Here is a 26,415-nt window from a genome sequence, read left to right on the forward strand (position 1 = left end):
GTCTATTTTTCTTACTTAAAAATTACTATTAGTTCTCAGAGAAAACAATTAGGGTTGGTCAACAATTTCACCGACAAAACACTGACGAACAATAAAAGTTTGTAATTAGTCAATTCCTAAATCGTCAAAATTTGAGGAATGTTAATTTCTATCTTCTGGGTGCTTTCCATACTCCCAATGATAAAGTTTGGTCCTCCTTTAGAACCAAGGAAGTTTCCCTTTTTTCATGATTTTGTTTTATTAACGCAGAATATCGGGCTGTCATTGACTTCAAATGACGTAGAGTCAAATTTGGTGAACCAATCTCGAGAATGTGGTCAAATGCCTAAGACGAAAGGCCGAGTATATTAAACCAAAGCTTCGTGTTTTTGTGCATGTTGTAAGAAAGATGCATTAATACCGTTACTATGAGAACAGGAAAATTACTTCATTTCGTACAACCCCATGCCTGGCCTACGTCAAAAGACCGCATTCTTGTTAAAAGGATGTGGTTACATGGAAACTCTCTGTGGGCTCCGCGATCTGGGATGAATACATTGATTGGTCAATTCTCCCAGACGTTTCTACGAGTTAATATCACAATCTATCAATTTAGACGAATTAATAGAAAAAAAAAAACAAAGAACGCTGGGGTATAATGAGATTTTACTCACGTATTGTTTAATTTAATTCCAGGATTTTATACATCAAAACAGCTCTTCAAAGGCCTCCAGATACATTTGAATAGTGGTATTAGCTAGCATAGACAAAGCCATATAATTTCCTTTCCGCACCCATGAAAGAAATTAAGCGCTTGCAGGCAGGATTCAAGAAAATGAGAATTTACTCGAAATATGTAGTCTGAGAAATAAGAAAAAAAACAAACAAACAAACAAACAAACAAACAAAACCAGCAAAGAAAATTTACATACTCTCCAAGCAGAATGTAAATATATTTGTCACTGACTACACCTGTACCTTAATTAACCCTCAATCTTATCTCTCGTATGGCGACGAAACTAAACTTAAATCCAGACGTTTTGTTCAATAACTGTAATAATGAAGAAAGTGGGTTTTCCTAGTGCTCTCGAGTCTACAGGCCTCAGTGACTTCTGGCGTACAGCCGAAATCCTTGTATGACTGTCAAAACTACTTAATCCAGTGCACGTGCATGTTATTTGTGTTCGGCGAAGATGGTCTTTCTTCGCCAGATCGGTAATCCGGCTGAATTACCGTGCTGATGTGCGATCTATCTGACCTCACATGGACTGACTCCTCTATAAAATAGACAAAATTTGATCTCAATATCAACAGAGCAGAAAAGTCCTTCATGACAATTTTAAAGTGAAGCTATCAGCCATGAATGGAAAATTGATCGTCTAAGTGTAGCGAGGAAAACAGGAAAATGAGAAACCTTGATTCCCATGGCATCGCTTCTGGCGACAAATATTGACTGAGATAAAGGCAAATAATTTTGAAACACAATGCATTTGGTGACGAGCTTAAGTCTGGGTTCCATAAGAAAAAGAGGGTTCTTTTTCGTTATCAAAATCACGTACTTGCGGCAAATTTTAACTGAATTTTTATTCACAACGAAGTAAATATAGCAATAAACAACACACGAAAGTATCCCTGCACGATGATGCTAGGTTAGCTGTTAATCCAAGACGTTTTTGGAAGTAATGGCAAGTATATTTCGTATGATATTGGTAATGGTATTTGCAGAATCCTGAATCGTGTGAATGGGGGGTTTTGCCTAGTTCGTGTCGCAATCTTTACTTGGTTTCAGCAGGTAACTACACACAACACGCAAATTACGAAAAAATTGATAAAGTGAAGTTGATAGTGAAACTGTTTCGAGAACTAAGCGCTAAATCGTCTCCACGAAGCTCAGATAGAAAGTTTGCGATTCGATAAATTAGCGTAATTGACGAAATCATTTCTCTTACTTCAACAACAAAAGTTGGCTAAAGCAATGGCTACGTCGTCATCCGTGATAATACTGTTCTTTACAATGGGGATCTTGAGCTGCTGTACGACTCAAGAAATCTTAAAAATCTGGCGAGAGTGGTCAATTGATAAGGACGATATCACAGTACCAGGTTCTCAGTGCGTTAAAGCACAACAGCAATGTGACAGATACAACGCCAAATACCTCACACAATGTTTGTGTTCCTGTGATAATATTGGAGGAGAAGTGTCGGCGTTTTGGGAACCTAATTCGACTTGTATTCCAGTCAGTAGTCTTCGCCAACAATCAGGTACGAATTTTCCTTTGGTTTATTTCTTTTGTTTTTCAGTTAACATAATGTGGGTATGCAACCACATATCAGAACTAAGTCCTCGAGAAGATGGGCACATTATCGATATAAAATAAATATCATAACGTGCTTTTCTGCAAGTAATCTTCTAATTCAATGGGAAATTGCCCTTAATGCAGAATTGCAGTGTAAAAAAGATTGTTCATCATCTCAGAGAGAACACCATGCTAATAAAACACACTGAAACGAACGCAGCCTTCAGTGTTTTGTTTCAGGAAGCCATGAAATATTCCTCAACAAGTCGAATCCTGCGCTTTACAGGGGTTACTGCCATCACTTCTTCCCGGTTGAAGATTAAGTTTTTCATTAATTTCTTAAAGGATATGTTTTCCCTGTTTGCATTGCACACTGCTTTCTTTGCTCTGAGACAAAGTTTTATTGCTTGAATAGTATTGTCCTCTTCACGAAGATCATCACTTACGGAATTGTTGGCATAGAATTAATAAGATTAACCATATTTTTTTTTTTTACTTTTTGTGAGTTATGAATCAGCAAATAACTTTCAGTTTCAGGGGAGACTTTGTTTCACCTAGGGAGGGGTAAACACTTTTATCATAAGAATGGGGTGAAGTAGTATGCCTAAGTAGCCGGTAAACTACGTAACTATTCGAGTTAGAAAATTGTTTTCTTGAACACTGAAGATTTCATTGGAAATTTGTTACGTTGCAAAAGCTATCGATGAGGAGAATTCAGTGTTCCTGATTCGTTTAAGAAACCGATAATGCTATTCGTATACATCGAGAGGAATTTAGATTCTACTGATTTTAAATGCAAGAACTGGTTTTTAGTGTGAGAATTCAATGACAGGTAAACCCGCACCGGAATTACGCTAAAATAATGGATGCTAACTTTCGCCGCTAAGACGAATCATCCGAAAGAAAAAAAAAAAAGGAAGCATAGCCTTTTGTGTTACAATGCAAGCCCTTTGGAATTCTTTAAAAGCCATTCTTAGGGCTGCGAGCAATGAGTGCATTAATTTTAGAGCTCTTAAGACCCATCTCAGGTCTTTAAATTCATCTTTTTAGATTATCACATGGCTAGAAATCTCGGACACGTACGCGCAGTTGAATGGGCCAGAATGAGCAAAAGCGAATCACGCAACTCCTCACGACTTAGAGACTTAACCGAGAAAATAGATTTAAAATCCCAGTTACCTCCTTACTCCATTGAAAAGTCTCAAATGTTCACTGACAGTTATTTAGTACGACCCGAGACCCAAAATATTCTTAGAACATTGTCGGCTTCCACGTCGCAATCGTTGCGTTTTTTCAAGATTAACAATACAGATGATGCTATGTTGTAACAGTATGGCGGCAGTGCAAGAACAACATCACCGGCTCTCCGCAGATGTCCTTTCGCCGGAAATCTCTGGAGTGTAACAACTTTGTTCACTGCGATTAAAAGCGTCGAAGCCACACTTCAAGACACAGTAAATCATATTTCTCAGGTCTTCATATCCATTGCGTATTTAGCTCTTGTTTCTCTGTAATTGTGATATTTTCTGGTCGAGGAATGATGATATTCCTACGGAACCGTGCGGCGAAATCCACCATAAAAGTAGCACACTTCTTCGCTATTTCTTTGATCAACCATGTTGTTTTCAATCTCCCCGGGTAACCTGGCTTTCTTTCCGGTAACCCGGCTTTCTTTTTTCCAGTCTCTTTTTATCTTATTGCCGGAAATTTAAAACCTGGGGGATCTGAAGCTGGACTCTCCTGATGGCGCGAAAACGCGGCGCGAAACTTAAAGGCCATCCAGCAACACAACGAATTATTTTGAATATGCAAATTTCAGCGTCAGGAGAGCCCGATTTCCGGATCCCAAGATATTAATTATTTTCCGGGCAACAAGATTTCAGCATCACCTGTATTATTATACAGTGAAATGCCTGACAAAACTTTATCAAAAGAGGAGGTGAATGTGCTTATAAATGGAACAGTTTCTTCACAACACCTTAACTACAAACATCTGGACTATGTTGTAAAACAAGCAATTGCTGGTGATCAAGTTGTGTACAGGATGGCTATCCGAAACACTATACTGTTGAAGTGGGCAAGTTTAAAGGACTCCGAGAAAAACCACATCGACTTGCTTAACGACATTACACCTGGAACTGTTCTGAGAATTAAAAGAGATTCCAAACGAATGAAAGAACGCTTGCGAGTTACGACCATTCGTCTCTAACAGGGAGCTTAAGGGAAAAAAAACAGATCCGGCTCAAAAGAGCAGAGAAATAAAATTTTAAACGGTTGGACAAACCTCAGCCTTGGCCAGTGATGTAATTAATTCCGGTAAGATGGTAGAAGAACTAAAGAGACTTGAAGCAAATAAAACAGTTTTAATGGAAAGGTTACAGGAGTGTTATGGTGAGGTCGATGAATGGAGAAAAAAGTATGAAAATCTTGAAGACGAAAAGGAAAAGCTTTTTGAGGAACTAACAGAGGAAATCCTCAACAGCCAGGATAAGAAAAAAATTTCTAATCTAGAAAAAGAAAATGAAGAATTAAAAAAATATGTAAGAAAATTCTGGCAGGAATTCAACCAGCAATAAGAGAAAGCATGCAAGCACAAAAAGGAAAGCTGGTGCTACTACTAAAAAGTTTAAAAGAACCAAAAACAGATAAGGAAAAACTGAACAGATCTTTTGTATACTGAAGTTAGTATTAAGAAAAGCAATATAGTATCATTGCTGTAGGTTACATTGCCTGAGAATAACATTTCAAGTCTTGAAAATGATTTATTTTTTTGGAACGTACAATTTCAAGTTTCTGAATGTATTTGCTGCTAAATTTATACTGCACATTACTTTAGGCAGCAACTTTAATAAAGTCCCCGGTTGTCTTTTCTTGAAAAGCCCTTGTTGATTCAGTGATCAAACTTTCTCTTATATGATAGTTTTTGGCTGACCATGAAATAAAATGTCTTATCTTCATTGGGAACAAAACTGTTGTTCCCTGCCCATCAAGGTCAAGTAAACAATGCCAATTAGCAGGAAAAAATGATGGAGAAAATTCTTCTTGTGCTAAAAGTTTCCACTGTCCATTTATCACTCCCTTCTTTCCAAACAAATGTTGAAATACATCTTCTCTGAACTCCCTGGTCACTTGCTTCCTTTGTTTAGATGCTTTCAAAGAAGCAGCAATGGCCACCCTAAGCCTGGAAACTTCATTTAATATGACATTCCTGTCTGGCTTGGGATGCTTGTAGTATCTATTCATGATTAAAATAAATACAAATTAACAGAATCGAAATGACCCATTATGCATTAAAGTATAAGCAAGAACCACTTCCAAGGCCATATTCTGGAACACGACGAACGGTAAACACTGCAAAAATGCTTACTTCAGACAAAGCTGGTTCAAATGCTCTTGAGGCTCCCATGAAGCAAATGAACTAAAATTCGTCCATTTCACCAGATATTCTATCCCCTTAAGAGTACAAAATAAAAATATTTCAGTTTCCTATGAAATACTTGCAAAATTACGCGTAGTTTGCGGCTTAACACAATTGAAGCGTAGGATTTATTCAAATTCTCCTGACACACTACCTACGAATTAAAACATTCTTTGTAGGAGAATATCTAAACTGATGATTAGCGAAAGTTACCTTTTCAGACCATTTCTCTGAACCAACTTAATGTTTGAAGAAGTCTTAGAAAAAATATAATTATTGAGAATCAATTTACTAATAGCATAATCCCCTTTAAAACGAAATTGATAATTTTTTTGGCCTGCATTCCGGGGATTTCCTTACGAGTTTCGGTTCTGTCCTGGTGTACCGGTTCACAAGGGAATTACCATTGTTCTTTCTTTGTTTAGGAGTTATCGGTTAGCTATTGTGTATTGTTTGGTCTTTTGTATTGGCTCTTGTGAACCGGTACACGAGGACAGAACCCGAGTTTCGCTTACCTGAATCACAAACTTACTTGCTGTCCTTGGCGGCTTGAAATTACCCTTTCCACCTCGAAAAAACGCCCGCCATCCACCGTACATCTCCTTGCCTTCAATTCTCTACAAATATCAGCTACAGTAACGCTATTTAAATCCGCCAAAAAGCCGATGGATCTCTTCCCACGCGTCCGACTTGACGGAGTTGACGCCATGCTGTTCAGAAGTCACAATTAATTGCGTGTTGCTTCCCAGCCAATGGCGTGCACGGATTTAACTTCTGTGATTGGCAGGTCAAGTCACGCTCCAATCTTCCCATGTCCGAGATTTCTAGCCATGATCGATTTTTTTAGTATGATTTTGGTATAATTATATTCTTCTTATGCTTCATTCACTCCACTAAAAAGTGTTTAGCGAAACCAGGTTAAACTGAATGAAAATCAGCAAGAAATCAAAAGCTTGTGTTTTCATTATGAAATATTTGAAGTCGACAAACAAGACTTAAAGAATCTTGCATAAGAAAATCATTTTAAACCGACTTCAAACCGTGTATTCATTTTAATTTGAATGAATGAGGAATAAGTCTCGCTGGTATCTGTATTTCACAGATTCTTCAGGCTGATAAGTGAGGTGCATTAGATTATATTTTTATGTACATGCATTCTAATCGCTCTAAGATTTTTAAGGTATTAAGGCTATCATTGTGTAGCTGTAGCGTGAGGACGTCATTTATGGGCGTTACGCCATAATATTTGCTGTTGTCTGATGCAAGGTGCAGCCGGAATTACTTTTAACGTGAAGGAAACCACAAAATATCATTCATAATAATTTACGATATAAAAGACGAAAAACAATAAAATGAAAAGAAAAACCGAAACGGAACAGTAAGCTTGGAAGACATTGCAATTAAAGATCGAAAGGTTGAAGTTTCCAACTTTCACAAACTTTGACATTAAACATTTACAGTCAAATCGGAGACAGAAATACACCAACTCAAAAAAACAAGAGGTCAGTCTTTTACCAACCTCTACACCTACAAATCAGTTTACTGCTCTTGAAATTCACCATTTCACCATTGACCAGGGTCCTTTTTCTTAAGTCCTAGAAGTTTTAATAGAGAGCTTAAGCATCAGACGTTTTTGATGTCACGGACGTCAGAATACCGGGGGAGACTGGATGGACAACGGCGTTTTAGGCGCGAAATTTTTTACTTAAGCTGGACACCTGCGTCACCACGAACGTGACAGCTGATCACAGTTGTCACGTTTTTGGTCATTGTTTACAAAGGTAATGTGGCCGTAATTTGCAACATGCCGTATTTAAGGGATGTGAGAAAATCACTTTTAATCGCTCATGACCAAGGACTGGTGTCAGATGAGGAACTGTTGCTATTACTGAAAGAGAATTCGTCAAAAAACCCTGAGTTTTCGTACGAAAAATACGCGAGGTTTAGTATCGAGAGTATCGAGGAACCTGAGTGCAAGTCCGAGTTTAGAGTTGAAAAAAAGGACCTTCCACTGCTGGCTGATGCGCTTCGACTACCGGACACCTTCCACTGTAATCAGAGAACCACTGCCGACAAGTTAGAGGGGCTATGTATTTTGCTCAGGCGAATGTCGTTTCCTTGCACGATTCGGCCGACCGGTTCCTGAACTTAGCATGATATCAAATACGGTGATGAATTATATTTACGATATACATGGTCACAAACTGTGTCAGTGGAATCATGATCTACTCAATCCACGTGACTTCAACACCTACACGGATGCTATATCGAATAAAGGGGCTGCACTACAAAACGTAACGATCTTGCACTGATCTTTTTGTCATTGAATCCTTGAATAACGGATCTTGTAATCCACATAGCGCCTCTGCGATCGACAGCCATATTTGCGCTCGGTTGCTCGTTTTCTTCTTTGCTTTAAACGGATTCTGCACTCTGACTTCTTTCATTAGTGCAACGTCGTGCTGTTCAGACCATTCCATAGGCCCACTACATAAAAGAAAAAAGATAGAAGCGAGTGTTACTGTAGGTAGTAGCTGTATAAAATAGTCGATCACATTTCAGCACTAAAAATAAAAAGCTTAATGGCGGGGCAATTAATGCACTTTCTTGAACGTGAAATACGGCAACGACATAAACCTCTCGACTAAAAGAAAACAACTAATAACAAAAACAAACATATGGCAAGATAACTTGCTATTATATAGTATTTTTCCTGTTCTGGAAAAAACCTCTGCTCGTAGGATAACTAAAAGAATGGCGACAAACAAAAAGGAATTCACGATCAAACAAAACCAAGTAACAGAACCTGTGGAAACTTGTGCCAAACACGAAGTTAGGCACATTTTGTCCCATTTTTAAAAGTTATTGTTTAAGTGCAGATAAAAAACTACTTTCTTATGAAACATACAATGTACTTATGGGTTTGATTTGACGATTGAAAATGAAGACATGGTGTCAGTCTTGTACTGAGACAGTCCTGAAACAGAGCAAAACAACACGCACGGCAAACATCCCACTTTCACGTCTGCGACCTCACGTCAAAAACGTCTGCACATGCGTACTGATTGCGAAGCTCATATTTAAACTTCCGGTTGACGTCCGTGAATCAGAAACGTCCGATGCTTAAGCTTTCTATTGTGTATATTTACAACGTAAAAGTAAAAGGATAGCAGTGTTAACAAGGTACCAAAACCATTCCATTTTGTGCCTTCTCATGATATTTCATTGTTTTTACATCAAAACTATTAATGTCTTGATCTAGAACGTAAACAGGATAAGCAATATAAAGCTTTTCGAATCCCGAACTATAGGCAACTGACCTTTCGAAATGCTGGCCGTTCCTCACGCCTTTTCATTTCTTTTGAAATTTTTACAGAATGCCAGTTACTCTTTACAGACGAAAAAGCTGACCAACGCTTGAAGTTCTTCCCATATAATAAAACATCTCTTGAAAAAGACGTAGCAGTACCTACCAACCAGAGTTGTACCTTTTACTACGGAGATAAGTTTTTTGTCCAGTACCTCGATTGTGGAGGTTCATGGAAACCGATCACATCATCAAATGCCCTCAGTACAATAGAGTTGACTCCTGGTTGGTCAACCACCGTTCTTAAAATGAGGGTGAGTACAAGAATTTGAAATGACACCGACTGTGAACTAAGGGACCAACGATTATTCAGTCGCCGGGAGAGAGAGAGAGAGGGAGGGGAGGGGTGAAAATATTTGGGGGTAATAGATGGTTTTCGGGGAACGGAAGGGGAATCAGTCGTCGCCGACAGAGTATAAAGGTGGTACTATAGAATATTGACTGCCAATGAGAGATCATACGAATATTACAAAGCCTTATGGGAGGATGAAGTAAATTTTATCAAGACACGACCAAGATCCTCCAATCTCCGGGGCGATATATGAAGACTGGTACCTGATGCAACTCTAAAAAACCGGAACTTTCGTAGTAATCAATAAAATCTAAGGCCGCCAGGTTAGCTCAGACTGCCTTGTGGGAAGTCGAGGGTTCAATCCACAGACCAACCTTACACTCAGGGTCTTAAAACAACTGAGGACAATGCGCTTCCTTTGCTATGATATCTACGAACGGTTAGACATTCTAATTTTCTCGGATTAGGACGAAAAATCGTAGGCCCCGTCTCCTAAACCTTCTCTATACATGATGGTTACCAGGGGACGTTAAAGAACCCACACTTAGACTGAAGTACCCACGCACTTATCAATTAATTGGCTAGGCTGAAGAGGTCTCCCTGCCTCCGATAATTAGGCGAAGCTAATTGGAAAATTTAGCGATCTGTATCTCCTTTATGCAGTTTCCAATTTTGAAACGGAACTCCTTATCCTTTAGGCCCAAAGATACATCTCAATATATCTTGAGGTATCTCAGGTCCATGGGTTTGCTAATTAATGTTTATCACGCTAATATCAATGATATTGCCTCGATTAATTCTGATACTCTTAATTGAGTGACTGTATTTGCGATCACAATTTTTTTTTTCAGATCAAAGGTGGATCGACAGTTTTTGCAAAGTTAACAGCTGGTCACCTCGTAAGAGTTCCGATACAATGTCGTCGAGCAAACTCTACGGCTGATCTCTCAAGCTCTTGCATCGTGTTCATGAGCGACGGACAAGTTGAATGTAAGGCGTTATATAAAAATAACCAGCGCTTAATGTAAATAAGACAAACTGCACGTATCCTCTCTTTGTTGTAGTCTTTGGAGATAGCTGATGACTAAAACACAACGCAAATTCTTTGATACAGATTCAGGTTGTTCGTGTTGTTAAAATACTACATTTCTCTGTCTCATATAGAAAATTAACTCGAAGACGTGATTAAGGTGAAGCACGGACGTATGAGATTGCCCTTTGGCAAAATGTGATGTACAAAGACAAAATAACCTCCCTTTAGAATCTCTTCTTTCGCGATATTTTTTGTCTAAACCCTACTAAGAGGGAGGTAGGGGTTGCGTGTGACCGATATCTTTTATAATTACTGTTAATGCTAAAAAATAATGAATCCAGATGTCATGCAAAAATTCAAAACAAAAGACACAAAAAAAAAAAATCCTTCTAGAAACCCTCATACATATTATTGGTATTCACTCTTAAGATCGAAACACAAATCCTCTACACCGTCCGTCATATATGTCTAAGAGTCTGAGGTATGAGAGTTTCGCATTATCACTGTGACAAAATTTTTGACCAATTAAAAACTACTCTCCTTCTTTCACCGACAACAAATATACTCGAAACAATGTAATGTAACTACTGACGTTAGTGGAGTGGTATTGTATAGCACCTCATTGATTTTTTTCCTCTTAAGGTCCATACCCTAAGCAAACTGTTAATGCGACGCATACAATACACCCGGCGACTTTGCCAACACCAGTTACGCGATGGCTAAATTGGACAGAAGCAAACAGAGAACTCGAAACTAGCACGGTATGAGAACTGTTCTTTCCTGTTTCTTTGTTATAAAAAATAAGACGGTTGTCCACTTAATAACTGCATCACTCATAGATATTTAATTCCTGATAGCGTGTGAAAATAGGCCTACTCTGGGACCTTAAGTCGCCTAACTAAAGTCGCCTTAAGTTGCCTTAACTCGCTATTGGTTACGCAATGTTATAAGGGTTCCACCCTTCCCAATTTACCCCCTTAACCCCACTCTAATCATGACTATTGTGTTTACTGTAAGGGATTCTGTAAATATTTTCATGGTTTATGGAGAGTGTGTTCCTAACTTTGATTTTATCACTTCAGTTAAAAGGCGACTTAAGGCGACTTAAAGCGATTTTATTAAACTTAAAAGTTGCCTTAAATAACCTTAAATCGCCTAAAGTCGCAATGTTTATTCTGCTAATTCTGCGTAAGTCGCCTTAAATCGCCCAAAGTTGCCCGAAGTTACGGCGACCTAAGTCCCCAGAGTAGGCCTTGAAAATGATCGTAAATGATCATTATATATCCTGTGGGAGATAACCTTTGGTATTTTTAAAACATACGTCTAGCACAATAAGAAGAAATATAAACAATTCAGATATTCTGCTGTCGCAAAAACGCTTTGTTTTTCTTTTGTTTTCAGCAGACAGAGGCAAGGCCAATGACAACAGATGGACGACTTCTTTCACGTAATTATTTTCTTGAAGTTATGTACTCATACGAATTGAACGCATTTTTGCCGCAATCCACTCCGACATAAATGGAATCCGCTTCATTACTCGCTAAAGTGCGCATTGCTTTTTACTAACGTTCAACCTGGTAAATGGGCACTTTGAAATACGTTTACATGTATTGTGTGCACGTTAAGAATCGTCAAAGTGCACACCTCAAGAAGTAATCAACCTCTCACTTTAATAATTTGGAAGTATGCGCTTTGAAACATATCAAAGTGCATAGTGTAGGATTTGTTATAGGCTTACTCCTACAAAAAAAACTCATAAGAACGCACCTCGGGACGTTCTGAAGCACATGCCATGAGACTTTTTAAAAGCACTTTATTATCCACCAGGCCCTTTAGTAATTTCAATTTCTAAGCGTAAAATCCTTTCATTATCTCAATTGCAGTGTGGGATGCATCAAAACTTATGCCATACTGATTATGTTCTGTGCGATGAACGCGTTAGCCGTAGTCCGACCCTTAAAGCAAGGAATGGGTCTGGAAAACAGTCGTAAATGAAAGTATCACTTTACCAATCTGGTTGATTTTTTTAGGTCCCGTAGAAAACTCAACGGGGTCATCGCTGAGTCCTGCAACTTCATCCTTGGTACGTGAATCACCTTCTACGGTACGATTACGTTAGATACATTGTAGCTGGTACCATATCAAACCTTCCCTTTCATCAGATCTCAAATTTAGAGGTGAAAAGTGTCCTTTTGATCTCGATCGAAGGTGGGTAACATCGCGCTGGGCTGTTGGAGTGATTATCATGGTTTACGGTATTCAAAGTTACCAACACATTTTATGTAAATCTGAGAGCACCTGTGATTGAGTTATTAAAGAGTTATCTTCATATGAATAATGAATCGTCCTCTCGTTTCTCGATCACTGTTCAAATGCTTCCTCCTTAGTGTGAGAGCGGAAAGGAAAGCCTGATCCAATTGGTGTTCCGCAACATTTGGAAATATTGAATTACGGGGATCAATCGAGAGCTTCACTTCTTTCCCGATGATAGCTAGAAATGCAGTTATTTTGCAGATTCTTAAAACGATACTGATGCGTTTTAATCGTTTATCTCAACAGATCCCCATAACGATGGGGATCGAAACAAGGAACATACTCATACCTACTTTTTAGGTTTGTCAACCTCATAAATTTTGAATATTGTGCCGTTGAAGGGAAATCTTCATAACCGAAAGGTCTTATCATTGAATAATTTTTGCATTTAGAGTTTTAGGGGCTTTTTAAAGGAGGAGTGTGTATTTGAAATGTCGTAGTATATTGCTGGCAAGAAATTGCATTTACTAAGGTAGCCCAGTACAGTACAAATTACTGACCAACAACAATTAACCTTTGATTGTGATTATGGTTGCTAGCAGACAACTTCAGCGACAGAATCAAGCACCAGCAAAGTCAAAAGAGGCGCAGGAACAAACAATGTCGTGATTGGCATCGCAGTGGGATGTGCAGTTGTGTTTGTAATTTTTCTTTGCTTCCTGGTATTACTTTGCAAGCGAAGGAAATCGTAAGTCTTATTTTAATCTTGACTCATCTTCCTTTTGAATACGCGCGTGTAGCTATATATGGTAGCTAAGCATGTGGTTCAGATTTAATTGGTCAAATGAAAAGTGACTACCTGGCCTACAGAACATACAAGCGTAGTTTTTCGGTGTTGTTCAGTCGAACGAAGCAATTTCGTGGCGGCACGAAATGCAAGGGAGGAGCGAAAAGAAAAAAACGCCTACAACCACAATATTGTTCAAGTTATTTCGTCCCCCAGACACACCTTCCATTACCAACCAGTCACAGCGTTATAATAAATGACGTCAAGCGCTTTGTTTACAGGCGTACGCGGCATCAATGCTAATGCTACATAGACTTCTGGCAGCTATGTCTAAAATATTGATCCCATAAAACTTATCACAAATGTTTTTGATCCAATATCGAGCATGATTTATTGTGAGTTAGTTTATGAATTTATCCATAAATTTGGTTTTCACTCAAGGCTGATAGTTTCTAAAGAAACTGTTTGGGGCTACGTCGGTGGGGGTAACGAAATAATTTGGATATATCAACAAAGTTGAAATGGTAAATTGGCCACCGTAACGATTCCAAAAGCTGCCGTTTCGAGCGTTAGCCCTTCGTCGGAGCGAATAGAGGAATTGTGGGTTGAGTGTGCTTTTAAAGGCAGAAAATGGAGGTACGTTATTGGCGGGAACATGGCAACGAGAAAAACACGAATAAAGCTCATCTTTCAAACCGGTAGTCTAAATCCCACAGGGATCAACGAACGCTTTTCATTCCACTAATTTATTCGTGTTTTTGTGGGTTGAGTGTGCTTTTAAAGGCAGAAAATGGAGCTACGTTATTGGTGGGAACATGGCAACGAGAGAAACACGAATAAATTAGTGGAATGAAAAGCGTTCGTTGATCCCTGTGGGATTTAGACTGCCGGTTTGAAAGATGAGCTTTATTCGTGTTTTTCTCGTTGCCATGTTCCCGCCAATAACGTACCTCCATTTTCTGCCTTTAAAAGCACACACAACCCACAATTCCTCTATTCGCTCCGACAAAGGGCTAACGCTCGAAACGTCAGCTTTTGTAATCATTACGGTGGCCAATTTACCATTTTAACCTTGTTGATATATCCAAATTATTTTTATAAATTAGTTCCATGATTACAAAAACAGAAGCATGAGCTTTGGTTTTTTACTGGATGTAAGTTATGGTTTAAGTATATTGTGTATTCGAATTTCCCACACAGAAAAAAAAGTCAGCAAGAAACAAAGTCAGCAGGTAAATTTTTATTTTCATCAGCAGTTGATTACAGAAAAGTACCATAACTTGAATTACAACATACGCACATGAACGATTTATTAGGCTACACACTTAAGTATAAGATTAACTCCATTACCAAGCATTGCAACAGCGTCTATGATTAAATTCCCAATATTTCCGGCACTTAGGTTTCAAGCAGCATATCATCTTGAATGGTTAGAAGCATGGTAAATTGAAGGAGACTACAAGATTTTCTGGAATTACCTCTTAGTATAAGGGAGTCAAATACCTTGTCAATCTTTCGTAAGAATTTGATGGCCTTTCATTATAATAAATTTAGTGTGGATCTTTTCTAATTTTAAATTGCATCTTTTTTTAAATTTTATTACTTGATATCTCTAGAGATATGTATGAGGTAATGAACGATAGCTTAATTTTAAAGCAGTCTTGTACTCCGTTTTAAGCTTACCTAAGATTGAGCGATTGATTGATTTTATTGTCTTTGTGATTGTAAAAATCTGAAATTTGATTAAATAAATAAATAAATAAATAAATAAAGAAAAAAGGCAAAGCTAAAACGGAAAGGTAAAATCGAATTGCCTCAGGTTCTTCAGATGGTCCTGAATTGTTTGAGAGCGTTGCATCATTATGGATCTCAAAAGCATAAGCAAGGTAGTCATTGCTCGTTTTTACACTCAGACTGGCCAAAGATTTAACAAATGGTAAACACCACAGCGTACACTATTGAGTTATGGTTGCACGGGGGAGGTTGCTAAGCACGAAAGAAGCGTAAGAAATGGTAAACACCACAGCGTACACTATTGAGTTATGGATGCACGCAGGAGGTTGCTAAGCACGAAAGAAGCGTAAGAGTCGCTCGAGGCGATAGCCGAGAGCGACTCTAGCTTCTTGAGTGCTTAGCAAACCTCCCAAGTGCATCCATAACTCAATATTGTACGCTGTGGTGTTTACCATTTGTTTTATAACATAACATTGATACATTGTAGCTAAAGAGTTCCCTTTTATTTAACAAATCTTACGCGACCAGAAAAAACAAGCGCGCGCGGAAAAATAGTCTTTGCATTTGCTCACGTCAGCAGCGTACATCCATGGGCAAATGGGGGACGCTAAATTGACCAATCAGAGCACGCGCTTTATTTTGGTTATGTTATAATGTATTTTGGTACCATTGACTGGTATCAACTAAACAAAAGTATTAAGTTAAAGATACATGTATTTAAAACACCATGCTAACCAGTTTTTTTGGCAGTCTAATGTATGTACTCTTTATTTATTGATTACACAACAACATATACCTGTAAACAAACGTGCAAGGTTTACAAAAATTTATCACTAGAGAAAACTAGTTATAATCTAAATGAAACTAAAAAGACATCTGTTGGTAATAGTTCGCTTAAAACGTCCCGTACGAATACGAGGTAAAATGTAGTTTTGGCCGCGAGAATGGCCAGAGAGTCTAGAACCCATAATGATGTTTTATAGAATCATCTATCACTAAAATAGCATTTTATTGGCTCATAATTATGGTTTTTGATCCTAGATAGGAACCCAGTGGTTGAAATTCAAATTGGAAGACTAATGGAACACTTTTCAACCTCCGGTGAACAAGAAAGTCAATCGACATACCAAGAACTTATTAGCAATAGCGGTAAGTTAGTAAAAAACAACTGAGATCGTTTTTGGATGGTCTCTACCAAAAAACATTTGTATTCACAATGTTATTACAAAACAAGCTTGTGACTATTAAATGCCATAAATACATGTGTGACAGTGAAAAAAGAATTCAGGATGGCTCAGTATATCAGACTAGAACCAGCTGGAAAACTTTCCAAGAAAGAGTCACTGAATCGGTCTTTTATTGGTATACATGATGAGTTATGATCATTTTTGACGGAAAACGTACTAAGCAATACTCGGAATATTTTTCCATGTTCACACTAGGTCAAGGTGGAACTGGGCACAATACAGCAGATGATAACTCTGGTAACTACCATCTTTACCAAAAATTAGACAAGAACGCCCCTGTTACAGCTGCACAAGCTTACCAAAATGTTTGTACACCAATTGAAGCACCAGATTACCAAAATGTACAGACACGAGTTGCAGCAACAGATTACCAAAATATCCAGACACCAGTTACAGCACCAGATTACCAAATTGTCCAGACACCAGTTACAGCACCAGATTACCAAAATGTGCTGATCTTGCAGGGTGGTTTATCATATTTGTCTGTGGACACCCTTGGGGGTCAAACAGAGTCTCCTTATGAGCCCCTAAAGGGGTGTGTTGGGCAAAATGTGTACGAATCCCTAACCAAAGAGGCAACTGAATTGCACGGACAACATAGCTATAGGTCTTGAGATGAAGACAAAGAAGCTCTATTCGGTACAAGGTGGATTTGAATCAAGTGCTGTTTGGGACCTGTTTGAAGTTATCTATGAAAAAGGCAACTCTGACTTTCAATTGATTTTAGAATTTTGATTGAAAAAAAAAACAATCTTGTGTCGAATAGGATTGCAGAAATGGTTAAAATGTTTAACATTTTGAAATATATATATATATATATATATATATATATATATTTTTTTTTTTTTATGTGGATATTACGAGTTCGATGGTTGAATGGCAGGTGATTTGTAGTCTAAACAGAACGCAGGGTTGTCGGAAGAGCAACAAGAGGATTTATTCCAAAATGAACGTAGTTTTCACTTGATAAACTTTACACTAGCACGTAACTCAGCAAACTTACACGGGCTCCGCCAACTTTAAACAACTTGTAAAATACACACGGCCTCCGCCTACTTCAATATATAGACTTGAAAAGTACTCACGGCCTCCGCCAACTTCAATAAATCTGTAAATACTCACGGCCTTCGCCAAATTCAACGAACCCTGCCTCGTCACACTTGACTGATCACGACTGATCACGACCAACTCTCTTCGCTTGTGAAAACTTAGTTAAAATTTCTCTTGACCCATTTTACTAATACACTTACGCGATAAAATTCTAGAACTTTCTAAGAAAGGTCTAGTTATAGCAACATTACAAAATATACCAATTTTAGAATCGATTACATCATGTACTAAAATAAACAAACCATGACATGGCCTTTCGCGAAGCTTCCAGAAGGTCATGTATGTCACGCAACACTATTTTTCGTAACAGTGGAGATAGTTAGAAATAGTTTATACACCGACGGGTTTATATCCTGTCAAAATATTCTTTATTATACTTGTTTTTATTACGATTATTATCATTATTAACATATTCTGCAGTGCAGAATCGAAAAAAAATTATCTTGAATTTTGTACTCACAACAGTACAAACGAGAGATGGCGATTAATACCAAAAACTAATTTATATTTTACAGTAGTGCTATTTACTGATTAGTCCACGTTATTACAAGCTGGTGCAACGTTTTTTCAGTATGCCTCATACTTATCGTAATGTCTATCATACAGAAAATTAAAGGGCTAAAACTCTAAATATCAGCAATAAATCAACTATTTACTGTTGCCAATTTGCACTATTAACTTAGTTGATAGAAACAAATCATCTTGATAAACACCCCCGCCAACGCAACATCACACTTTTTCTACAAAACTTCTTTTATTTTATCAGATACTAAGTTTAAGATTTTTCGAATATTGTTATCGTTGTCTTGAGAAAGCTTTAGTTTTCCTATTCTTTAGACCTTTCTCAATGTTTATAGTTTCACCCAAAAAGTTAGAGTATCAATATCAGTTCTGTCCAATCCAGAGTACCGTCGAGTCCGATCCATATTTTTTTCTTTTCCAGAAAACCGGATATTATCTTCCTCATCCGATGACAGAGATGGTAACACGACTACTTATATAGATAAATCCCGCTTTACTATTATTTACATTATAAATATTTGTATTCTTTGCAACATTCTTTTTATGTATAGAGTTTTATCTTCAGAAATCCAGTCTGGGTGTAAAATGTCTAGACCAGCCCAGTTCAAATTTAAGTTCACATATCCACATGGAATGGCATATCCTGTAACGCGAGACTCAATAAATAAATTACTCGTTGACGTGATTGTTAAACCGCAAACTAAAATCGAAAGCGAGGTGGATGTTCTTTAAGAACAGGAAGTCCGAAGATTAGGTACACGTACATTCGCTTCATCCTGTTCAGATCACGTGTGAGCCCTTAATTGGAGTCATACGGCGTGCTCGAGTGGTTAAGGAAAATGAAGGTTTCACGATTGAAGCTCTTTATGGTGTTTTTTTTTATCTTCATCGATGTCGCCTTCCCAGAATCTATCCAGATCGACAGGTTTATCGTACAACCTAAAGACCCACAAACTTGGAAACGGGTGAAAGACTCGTTTGTTGTTCCGTCGTCGGCATGTTACCAAGGGAGAATTGGAACTGGTAGGAACTATTGCAACGAATCGTGTACAAAAGATGACTCGAAAGAACAGTATTCGTGTGAATGTCCCCCAAAATCTGCCACTGTAACGTTTGTGAATAACTCATGGATATGTCTAGATAATATGATGGTGCGAAAGAAACTCGGTGAGTATGATAAATATAGAAGGATGGGAATCGATCTTTCTGACAGCGGAAATACATGTAGCAGACACACGACACCTTTAAGTCATTGATTAACTCTTCGTCTTCAAACACTATACGCCTCGCTCATTTTGGTGACACTCTAAACGTGGGTTTCTAGTGTGCGAAGTTTTTGATTGTACAGCGTTTCATTTCAGTTCCAAAAAAATTACGATTGCAAAATGTTTTTACGATAATAATACTTTATCCTATGCAACAAAGGTTGCGGAATCGTTTGTTATGTTTGTTATGCTTTTTTTCGCATTTTACAACATTCAGTAGGTGTCGTATATCAAAACAAGGTTCGACTACTATTATTTTTAACCCAACTGTCCTAAAAGGGATAAAAACTGTGAAAACACCGTTTCGGAAAAAAAGACATCGGATTTTGAGTCTGTAATTGAGGACTCCTTGTATTCACCTTCTCATCGAGTTGCATGAGCGTGGAGTTAACGTCACTTTCTTCTGATTTGCCATTACGAACAGGATGTGCGGACAACACCCTATTTCATTATGAAAGAGAGTGGCATCAATTATACACACTGAGCAATCAGCCGAGGTGGGGAAGAAAAACAGCATTGTACAACGAGGAGGCCCCCTGTGTTTTAAACACTAGTTCTTCGTGGGTTATTGGATGTCATGGGGAAAAAACTCCTGTTGACAATCTTACTGATAGAACAAAGGAAATATTCGTCCTCGGATGGAGTAACAAGAGCAAGGCATACTATATAAAGGTGATTAAAGTTTTAAGTCAACCTCTGAAAGCCCACTTGAGTTAAAAGGCTCTCCCTTTTCTTTTCTTCTTCTTTAAGATTGACACTTCTGATCCCGTCGAAGTTTGCCGTTTGAGAAACAGCTCATTGTTGTTTTCTTTTTTCTTAAATCATTTGAGTCAAAGGTGTTCCCAAGGTCTCTTAACGTGCACGTGTTCCCTCCCCTACCTTTTGCAGAAAGGTAATCGCTGATAACACAACCATAAAAATACATGCTTCCAGATCGCAGTTGCAATGTAGTCTCAGTTCAACACCCTCTGACTGAGCTGTTTTATTTAGATAAAACATACCACTGTATTAGTTTATTGAGTCTCTATACAAGTATCCAAATCGTGCGCGACTCTGTGTACTTGATTCATTGCATACCATGAAATGGGCAATGTAACTTACATTTGTAATAATAACGAACTCTGAATAGCCGAGAATTTACCGATTTTTTTCTTAGATTTTCATGGGAACCCGATTAGATTTGTCGATATGAATCACTGAAAGACAAAAGTAGCCAATACCAAATGGGTTCTCGTCTTCATAAGCAGAAGCAACATTCTCTGTTACATGTAAAATAGATTTTGCTTCGTTTTCTGACCAACAGGTAGTTGATCCAATCGCCATTTTTCAGGGAAGAATAATAAATTTGGGAGTAAGCTGCTCGCAACCTTCTTCTGACTTCAAAGAAGGCTGTCTACTCTTCAAACTGGAAGGAAACATAACATGTAAGCTCACGTTTGGTAGACCTTTATCGACATCGGAGATTTGCAAATTTGCCCACGTTGTTTGGGTCAATTTGCTTAGAAAGTCTGCTTTTCTCCAGGTAAAACACTTTCAGACGGATTGCTTAGAGTAATTTTAGGCTTTTCTCAAGGCCTTTTCGCTGGCTGGCAACTTACCAGATGGATAGCAGTATTGAGCTTCCGCCAAGCAGTCCCTTTGTATCAACCTTTTACAAGTTAAAACTCTTGATTTTTTTTATTGGTTTGGGATGCATCAAAGCCCATAAGGCATTCTGTTATGTATGATGAACATATTAGCCGAAGTCATCCTTAACGCAAGGAGTGGTTCTTGCGAACAGACTTAATTAAACGAATCTCTTTTCAAATGTGGTTGTTTTTCAGGTCCATTAGGGTCCTCCATAAGGTCAATAACTATTCCTGCAATTTCATCTTCGGTGGATACATCACCTTCGGTACGTTACATTAGACACATTGTAAATGGGCACCATACATTAAAAGTGAAAAGTGTCCGTTTAATCTAAACTTAGTCGGGTCAGCATTGCGTTGGGCTGTTGGATCTCACCATAGTGTACAGTATTCAAAGTTACCATTTCACACATGTTAGGTTAATCTGAGAAGATAAATAAGAGCATCTATGATTGAGTTTCCTCCCTTTAAAGAGTCATCTTCACATGCATAATCGTCCTCCCGTTGCTCCATCACACTTCAAATGCTTCCTCATAAGAGCAATGCCAATGCCAAGTAGAAATCGGAGTGGAAAGCCTGATCGAAATCGTGTCCTTAAAGTCCCTATTCACCCTCAGAGGTTTATATATATTTCGATTTTTTGCGTTATCAGGATTAATCTCCAAAAAAATATTTTTGCGATTGATTAAATATTTACCGAGATATGCCGCCTCAGAGTTCTCTTTTGGCCACGCCCTTTTGACTTGGCCGGGAGAGAATTACTGGGCCGAGTGACGTCACAGCAAGAATGAATGTTAACTTCTTGTATAAGAACATGTGTCTATTGCCGTAAAATGAAGTGAAAATGCCCACTCGTTGCGTGGTCGCTGGTTGCTCAAATACACCAGATTCGTCTAAAGGCATATTCAAGTGAATGTAGGCACATCGATCGAAAGATATTCTTGCTGTGACGTTATGAGGGACTTTTAGTTACCAGTATTAACTTAGCCCGGCCAAATCAAAAGGGCGTGGCCAAAGAACGAACTTTGAGGCGGCGTATCTCGGGAAATATTTAATCAATCAAAAAAAAATTTTCGGAGATTAATCCTGATAACGCAAAGAATCGAAATATATATAAACCTCTGAGAATGAATAGGGACTTTAACACTCTGGAGGATCAAACGACGAGAGTCATTTGATAGCCTCACTTTTTTCTTCCAGCTAAAAACGCCTTTATTTCGCAGATTCCTAAAACAATATTGATGCGTTTTAATTGCTTACCTTGACAGAACCCCACGACGACGGGCACTAAGAAGACGACTTACTCAACTCAGGTATGAGTATCCCAACATAGGCACGCACATGAGAGCAGATGAGGTTGGTTTGTTAACTAAAGAAACAAGGAACATGCGAGCTAGCAGGTTTTTTTATCCTCATAAAGTTTGGATATTGTATGGTTAGAAGGCAGTTTTGAGAACCGAAGTTTATCATAATTAGATAACGTTTTGCATTTCAATTTTTAGAGGCTTTTTAATAGGGGGGGGGGGAATAAACTTGAAATGCGGTAGTATATTGCTGCAAGAAATTGCGTTTACCAGGGTAGCGCAGTACCGTAAAGATGATCTATTTAACAATTTAACCGACAAAAATTGAGATATGATTGTAATTATGATTTCAGAAATCTTCAGTGATAGAATCAAGCACCAGCAAAGCCAAAAGAGGCGCAGAAACAAATGGTGTGGTGATTGGCATCGCAGTGGGATGTGCAGTTGGGGCTATAATTTTTCTCAGCTTCCTGGTATTACTTTGCAAGCGAAGGAAATCGTAAGTCTTCCATCCCTTTTTTATAATTTTGACTCATCATCCCTTTGAATACGTGTGTGTCGATAGTTTCAGATTCGATAGCTAGGGCTATCATGCGGTGCTTAAAATAAATGTGAGATTTGAGGAAAGTAGTCGTTAAAAAGAATATGGTATGGACTGATCAAAAAGCTAGAAAAAGTTAATATTAAATTTTTCACTGTGGTTCAGACTTCTCGAGACTTTTAACAGCTTTGTTTAAATTATTGATCCCTTTCGACTCATCACAGCCGTTTTTGATCCCATGTTGAACAAGATTTATTGTGTTAGCTTAATATTTATCCATAACTTTTTCTTAAGCTGTTCTAAAAACTACTTAAACTGTAATTCCATGACTACAAAAACACGAACTTTGGTTCTACTAGTAAACTGTGTATTCTGACATTGTTGTGTATCCGAATTTCTCACACAGAAAAAACAATCAGCAAGAATCAAACCCAGCAGGTAAATTTTCCTTTCATCAGCAGTTAATTACAAATATGTACCACTACTTAAACTACAAGATATGCGCATGAACGATGTTTTGGTGTGTAAACTTATGCACAAAATTAAGACCATTAAGCGTTGCAATCAGCGGTTATGAATAAATGCCTAGCTGCCGGCATTTAAATTTACAAGCAGTACAGGGATATAGGTATTAGGAAGGAAAGTGTCATCTTGAATGGTAAGAAACATGGTAAATTGAATGAGATCACACGATTTGCTGGATAAATAAGGAAAGGCAAACACGGAAAAGGTGAAATGGAATGGAAACAATTTAGCTGTGCATTGGATAAGGGCCTCAGGTTTTTGGGATGGATCGGAGAGTTTGAGATATCTGAGAGTGCTGCATCATTATGGAGCTCAAAAGCATAATTGAGGTAGTTATTGCAGTTTTTAATTACACTCAGAATGGCCAAAGATTGCATTTTGTTACCACTATAAGTGACTGTTATTAAATAAACAAACGCTTTAAGTTAAGATAATTGCATTGTTAAGTTTTTTTGGTAGTATTATGAGAGTCTAGAGCCCATAATGAATGTTTTAATGACATTAAAATGGCTTTTGATAAAATAGTGCTTTGTCTTATTAGTTCATAAATGTGGCGTTTGCTCCTAGTTTAGGACCCCGTGGTTGAAACTCACGATCGAATTCAAATCGAAAGACTAATAGAGACCTCCAATGAACAAGACAGTCAATCTACATACCAAGAACTTGTTAACTGTGGTGATAAGTTAGTAAAGAATAACTGAGATCGTTCATGGGTGGTCTCGATTCTGTGATCACAATGTTATTACAAAACACATCTCTGACTGAGGAATGCCAAGGGTGTGGTAGAAAAAAAGGCTGGAGGGTCTTTAAACCAGATTAGTTCCAATATTTATACCAGCTTTCCAAGACAGCGTTACTGAGTCGATTTTTGATAGGTATACATGATCAGTTATAGTAATTTTTGACTGAAAACTTTTATTAGCAAGATTTAGTATCATTTTCCATATCTACACCAGGACAAGGTAATGGTGGAGCTGGGCACAATACTGCGGATGATAACTCTGGCAACTGCCATATTTACCAAAGTATGGACATGAACACACCAGCTACAGCTGCACCAGTTTACGAAAATATGCTAACACCGGCCACAGTACCAAATTACCAAAATGAGCAGACCCTGGAGGGAGGCACACTATATGAGTCAATGCACAACTTTGGGTCCCAAACTGAATCTGCCTATGAGCCCCTAAAGGGGTCTGATGGACAAAATGTGTATGAGCGCCTTGACGAAAGACGTAACTGAATTCAACTGACAACATAGACCTTGAGATGAAGACAAGAAAGCTCTCCTCGGTTAAAAGTTGATTTGAGTCAAGTGCTGTTTAGGACCAAATAGTTTTCTGTGGCAAAATTAACAATAACTTTCAGTTGTGTTACAGTTTGGTAAAAAAAACATTCTGTTGAATATTTTTCTGTCTACAATTTGTTATGATTTTGAAACATTTTAAAGTTAAATTTATTCTGAGTATGTAGAAACAGTTTAAAACATGTACTGTTTTAAGGTGGTTTTAAAATTTACCTTGAGTTTGTACCCAAAACATTTTACTGGCAAGAGCTACTGATTATCACATAAAACGTTTGAATTGTGTAAAAGTAATAGAATTTGGAACTAATTTTTAAGATAAATTAAGAATATAAAATGAAGAGAAAATCTGTAGAATACTTAGTAAATCGATAAAAAAGGCAATGAGTAATGAGGGAAACGAGAAAAAAAGTAATCAAACAACAACAAACATATGAAACATATGTGTGAACTGCGGTTATGAGACGTATATGAGAACGATCCTTCGCAGTAAAGCACTATTTGAGCAATAGTGAAAATCAGACCTGAAAAAAATTTCAGGCCTGTACGGGACTCGAACCACTGACCTCTGCGATACTAGTGCAGCGCTCTACCAATTGAGCTAACAAGCCAACTGGGAGCAGGCCATCAAATAGTGCTTTACTGCGAAGGATCGTTCTCATATCCGTCTCGTAACCGCAGTTCACACATATGTTTCATATGTTTGTTGTTGTTTGATTTATCATCTACGGGTTTATATCGAATTAATTTGATGGCCTGCTCCCAGTTGGCTTGTTAGCTCAATTGGTAGAGCGCTGCACTAGTATCGCACAGGTCAGTGGTTCGAGTCCCGTACAGGCCTGAAATTTTTTTTTTCAGGTCTGATTTTCACTATTGCTCAAATAGTGCTTTACTGCGAAGGATCGTTCTCATATACGTCTCATAACCGCAGTTCACACATATGTTTCATATGTTTGTTGTTGTTTGATTTATCATCTACGGGTTTATATCGAATTAATTTGATGGCCTGCTCCCAGTTGGCTTGTTAGCTCAATTGGTAGAGCGCTGCACTAGTATCGCACAGGTCAGTGGTTCGAGTCCCGTACAGGCCTGAAATTTTTTTCAGGTCTGATTTTCACTATTGCTCAAATAGTGCTTTACTGCGAAGGATCGTTCTCATATCCAAAAAAAGTAATGTTTAATAAATTCAAAGGGCAAGATATTTTGATTTAAAATTTTTCCTCTTTCTGAAAAAGTTAAGTTACCTGAGTGTAATTGAAAGGAAAAAAATCTTCATGTTTTACGATGAAAGTTACTGATTAGTGGAAGGATCGCAATTAATACCTTTCGGATGCGGGTGTGTCACATCTTAAATATTTCTTTCGCTTCCCATTTGCAAACAGCTTACTTGTCCTCACCTTGAAGGTCAGCTACAATTATGGGGAGGGTATGAATAGTTAGATACTGGTAAAGAGAAGAAGGGTAATAGGAATGAAAGGGGGGGGGTGGGAACATGGGATTGAGAATCCCCTTCAACTGAGCTCTTGTTATCCAGCCTTCCCCCCTCCCCCCCTTGCTTCTTTTTCTTGCAAAGCAAACATGCATTGAAATTTTTTTAAGGTAAAAAGAGTCTCGAATGGGGTTACCTAATCTCTCTTGATATACTAAGAACTAACTTTAAGACCTTTGGTGATCGTGCCTTTGCCCGTTCTGGACCTTTTTTGTGGAACGAACTGCCGCTTGAAATTCGAAACAGTCCAAGTGTAACGATTTTTAAGTCAAAGCTTAAGACACATCTATTCAAGCTGGCTTACAGTTTGTTTTGATATTTT

The 26,415-nt window shown here is 38.0% G+C and overlaps 1 protein-coding gene across 1 annotated transcript; it reads left to right on the plus strand.

Annotated features, from left to right (window-relative positions):
• Positions 1–1,695: 1,695 nt before the first annotated feature.
• LOC111340994 (uncharacterized) lies at positions 1,696–25,122 on the plus strand. Its single transcript, XM_088762261.1, has 20 exons — positions 1,696–2,240; positions 9,070–9,314; positions 10,204–10,342; positions 11,028–11,146; positions 11,787–11,832; positions 12,416–12,489; positions 13,241–13,386; positions 14,626–14,657; positions 14,828–14,854; positions 16,201–16,308; positions 16,602–16,643; positions 18,460–18,498; positions 18,945–19,205; positions 19,728–19,975; positions 20,607–20,727; positions 21,127–21,197; positions 22,200–22,244; positions 22,589–22,734; positions 23,183–23,214; positions 24,258–25,122. The coding sequence occupies exons 1-20, from the start codon at positions 1,955–1,957 to the stop codon at positions 24,542–24,544; spliced, it is 2,514 nt and encodes an 837-aa protein (XP_088618387.1). The 5' UTR covers positions 1,696–1,954; the 3' UTR covers positions 24,545–25,122.
• The last annotated feature ends 1,293 nt before the right edge of the window (positions 25,123–26,415 follow it).

The sequence above is a fragment of the Stylophora pistillata genome, chromosome 5 (genome assembly GCF_964205215.1).
Source record: "Stylophora pistillata chromosome 5, jaStyPist1.2, whole genome shotgun sequence".
NCBI classification, from domain to species: Eukaryota; Metazoa; Cnidaria; class Anthozoa; order Scleractinia; family Pocilloporidae; genus Stylophora; species Stylophora pistillata.

Coding starts and splice junctions, on each gene's coding strand:
- LOC111340994 (XM_088762261.1), top strand. CDS start 1,955: ATGGCTACGTCGTCATCCGTGATAATACTGTTCTTTACAATGGGGATC. Junction 9,315..10,203: donor CCACCGTTCTTAAAATGAGG/GTGAGTACAAGA, acceptor TTTTTTTTTCAG/ATCAAAGGTGGATCGACAGT. Junction 14,855..16,200: donor GCAGCATATCATCTTGAATG/GTTAGAAGCATG, acceptor TTTTGATCCTAG/ATAGGAACCCAGTGGTTGAA.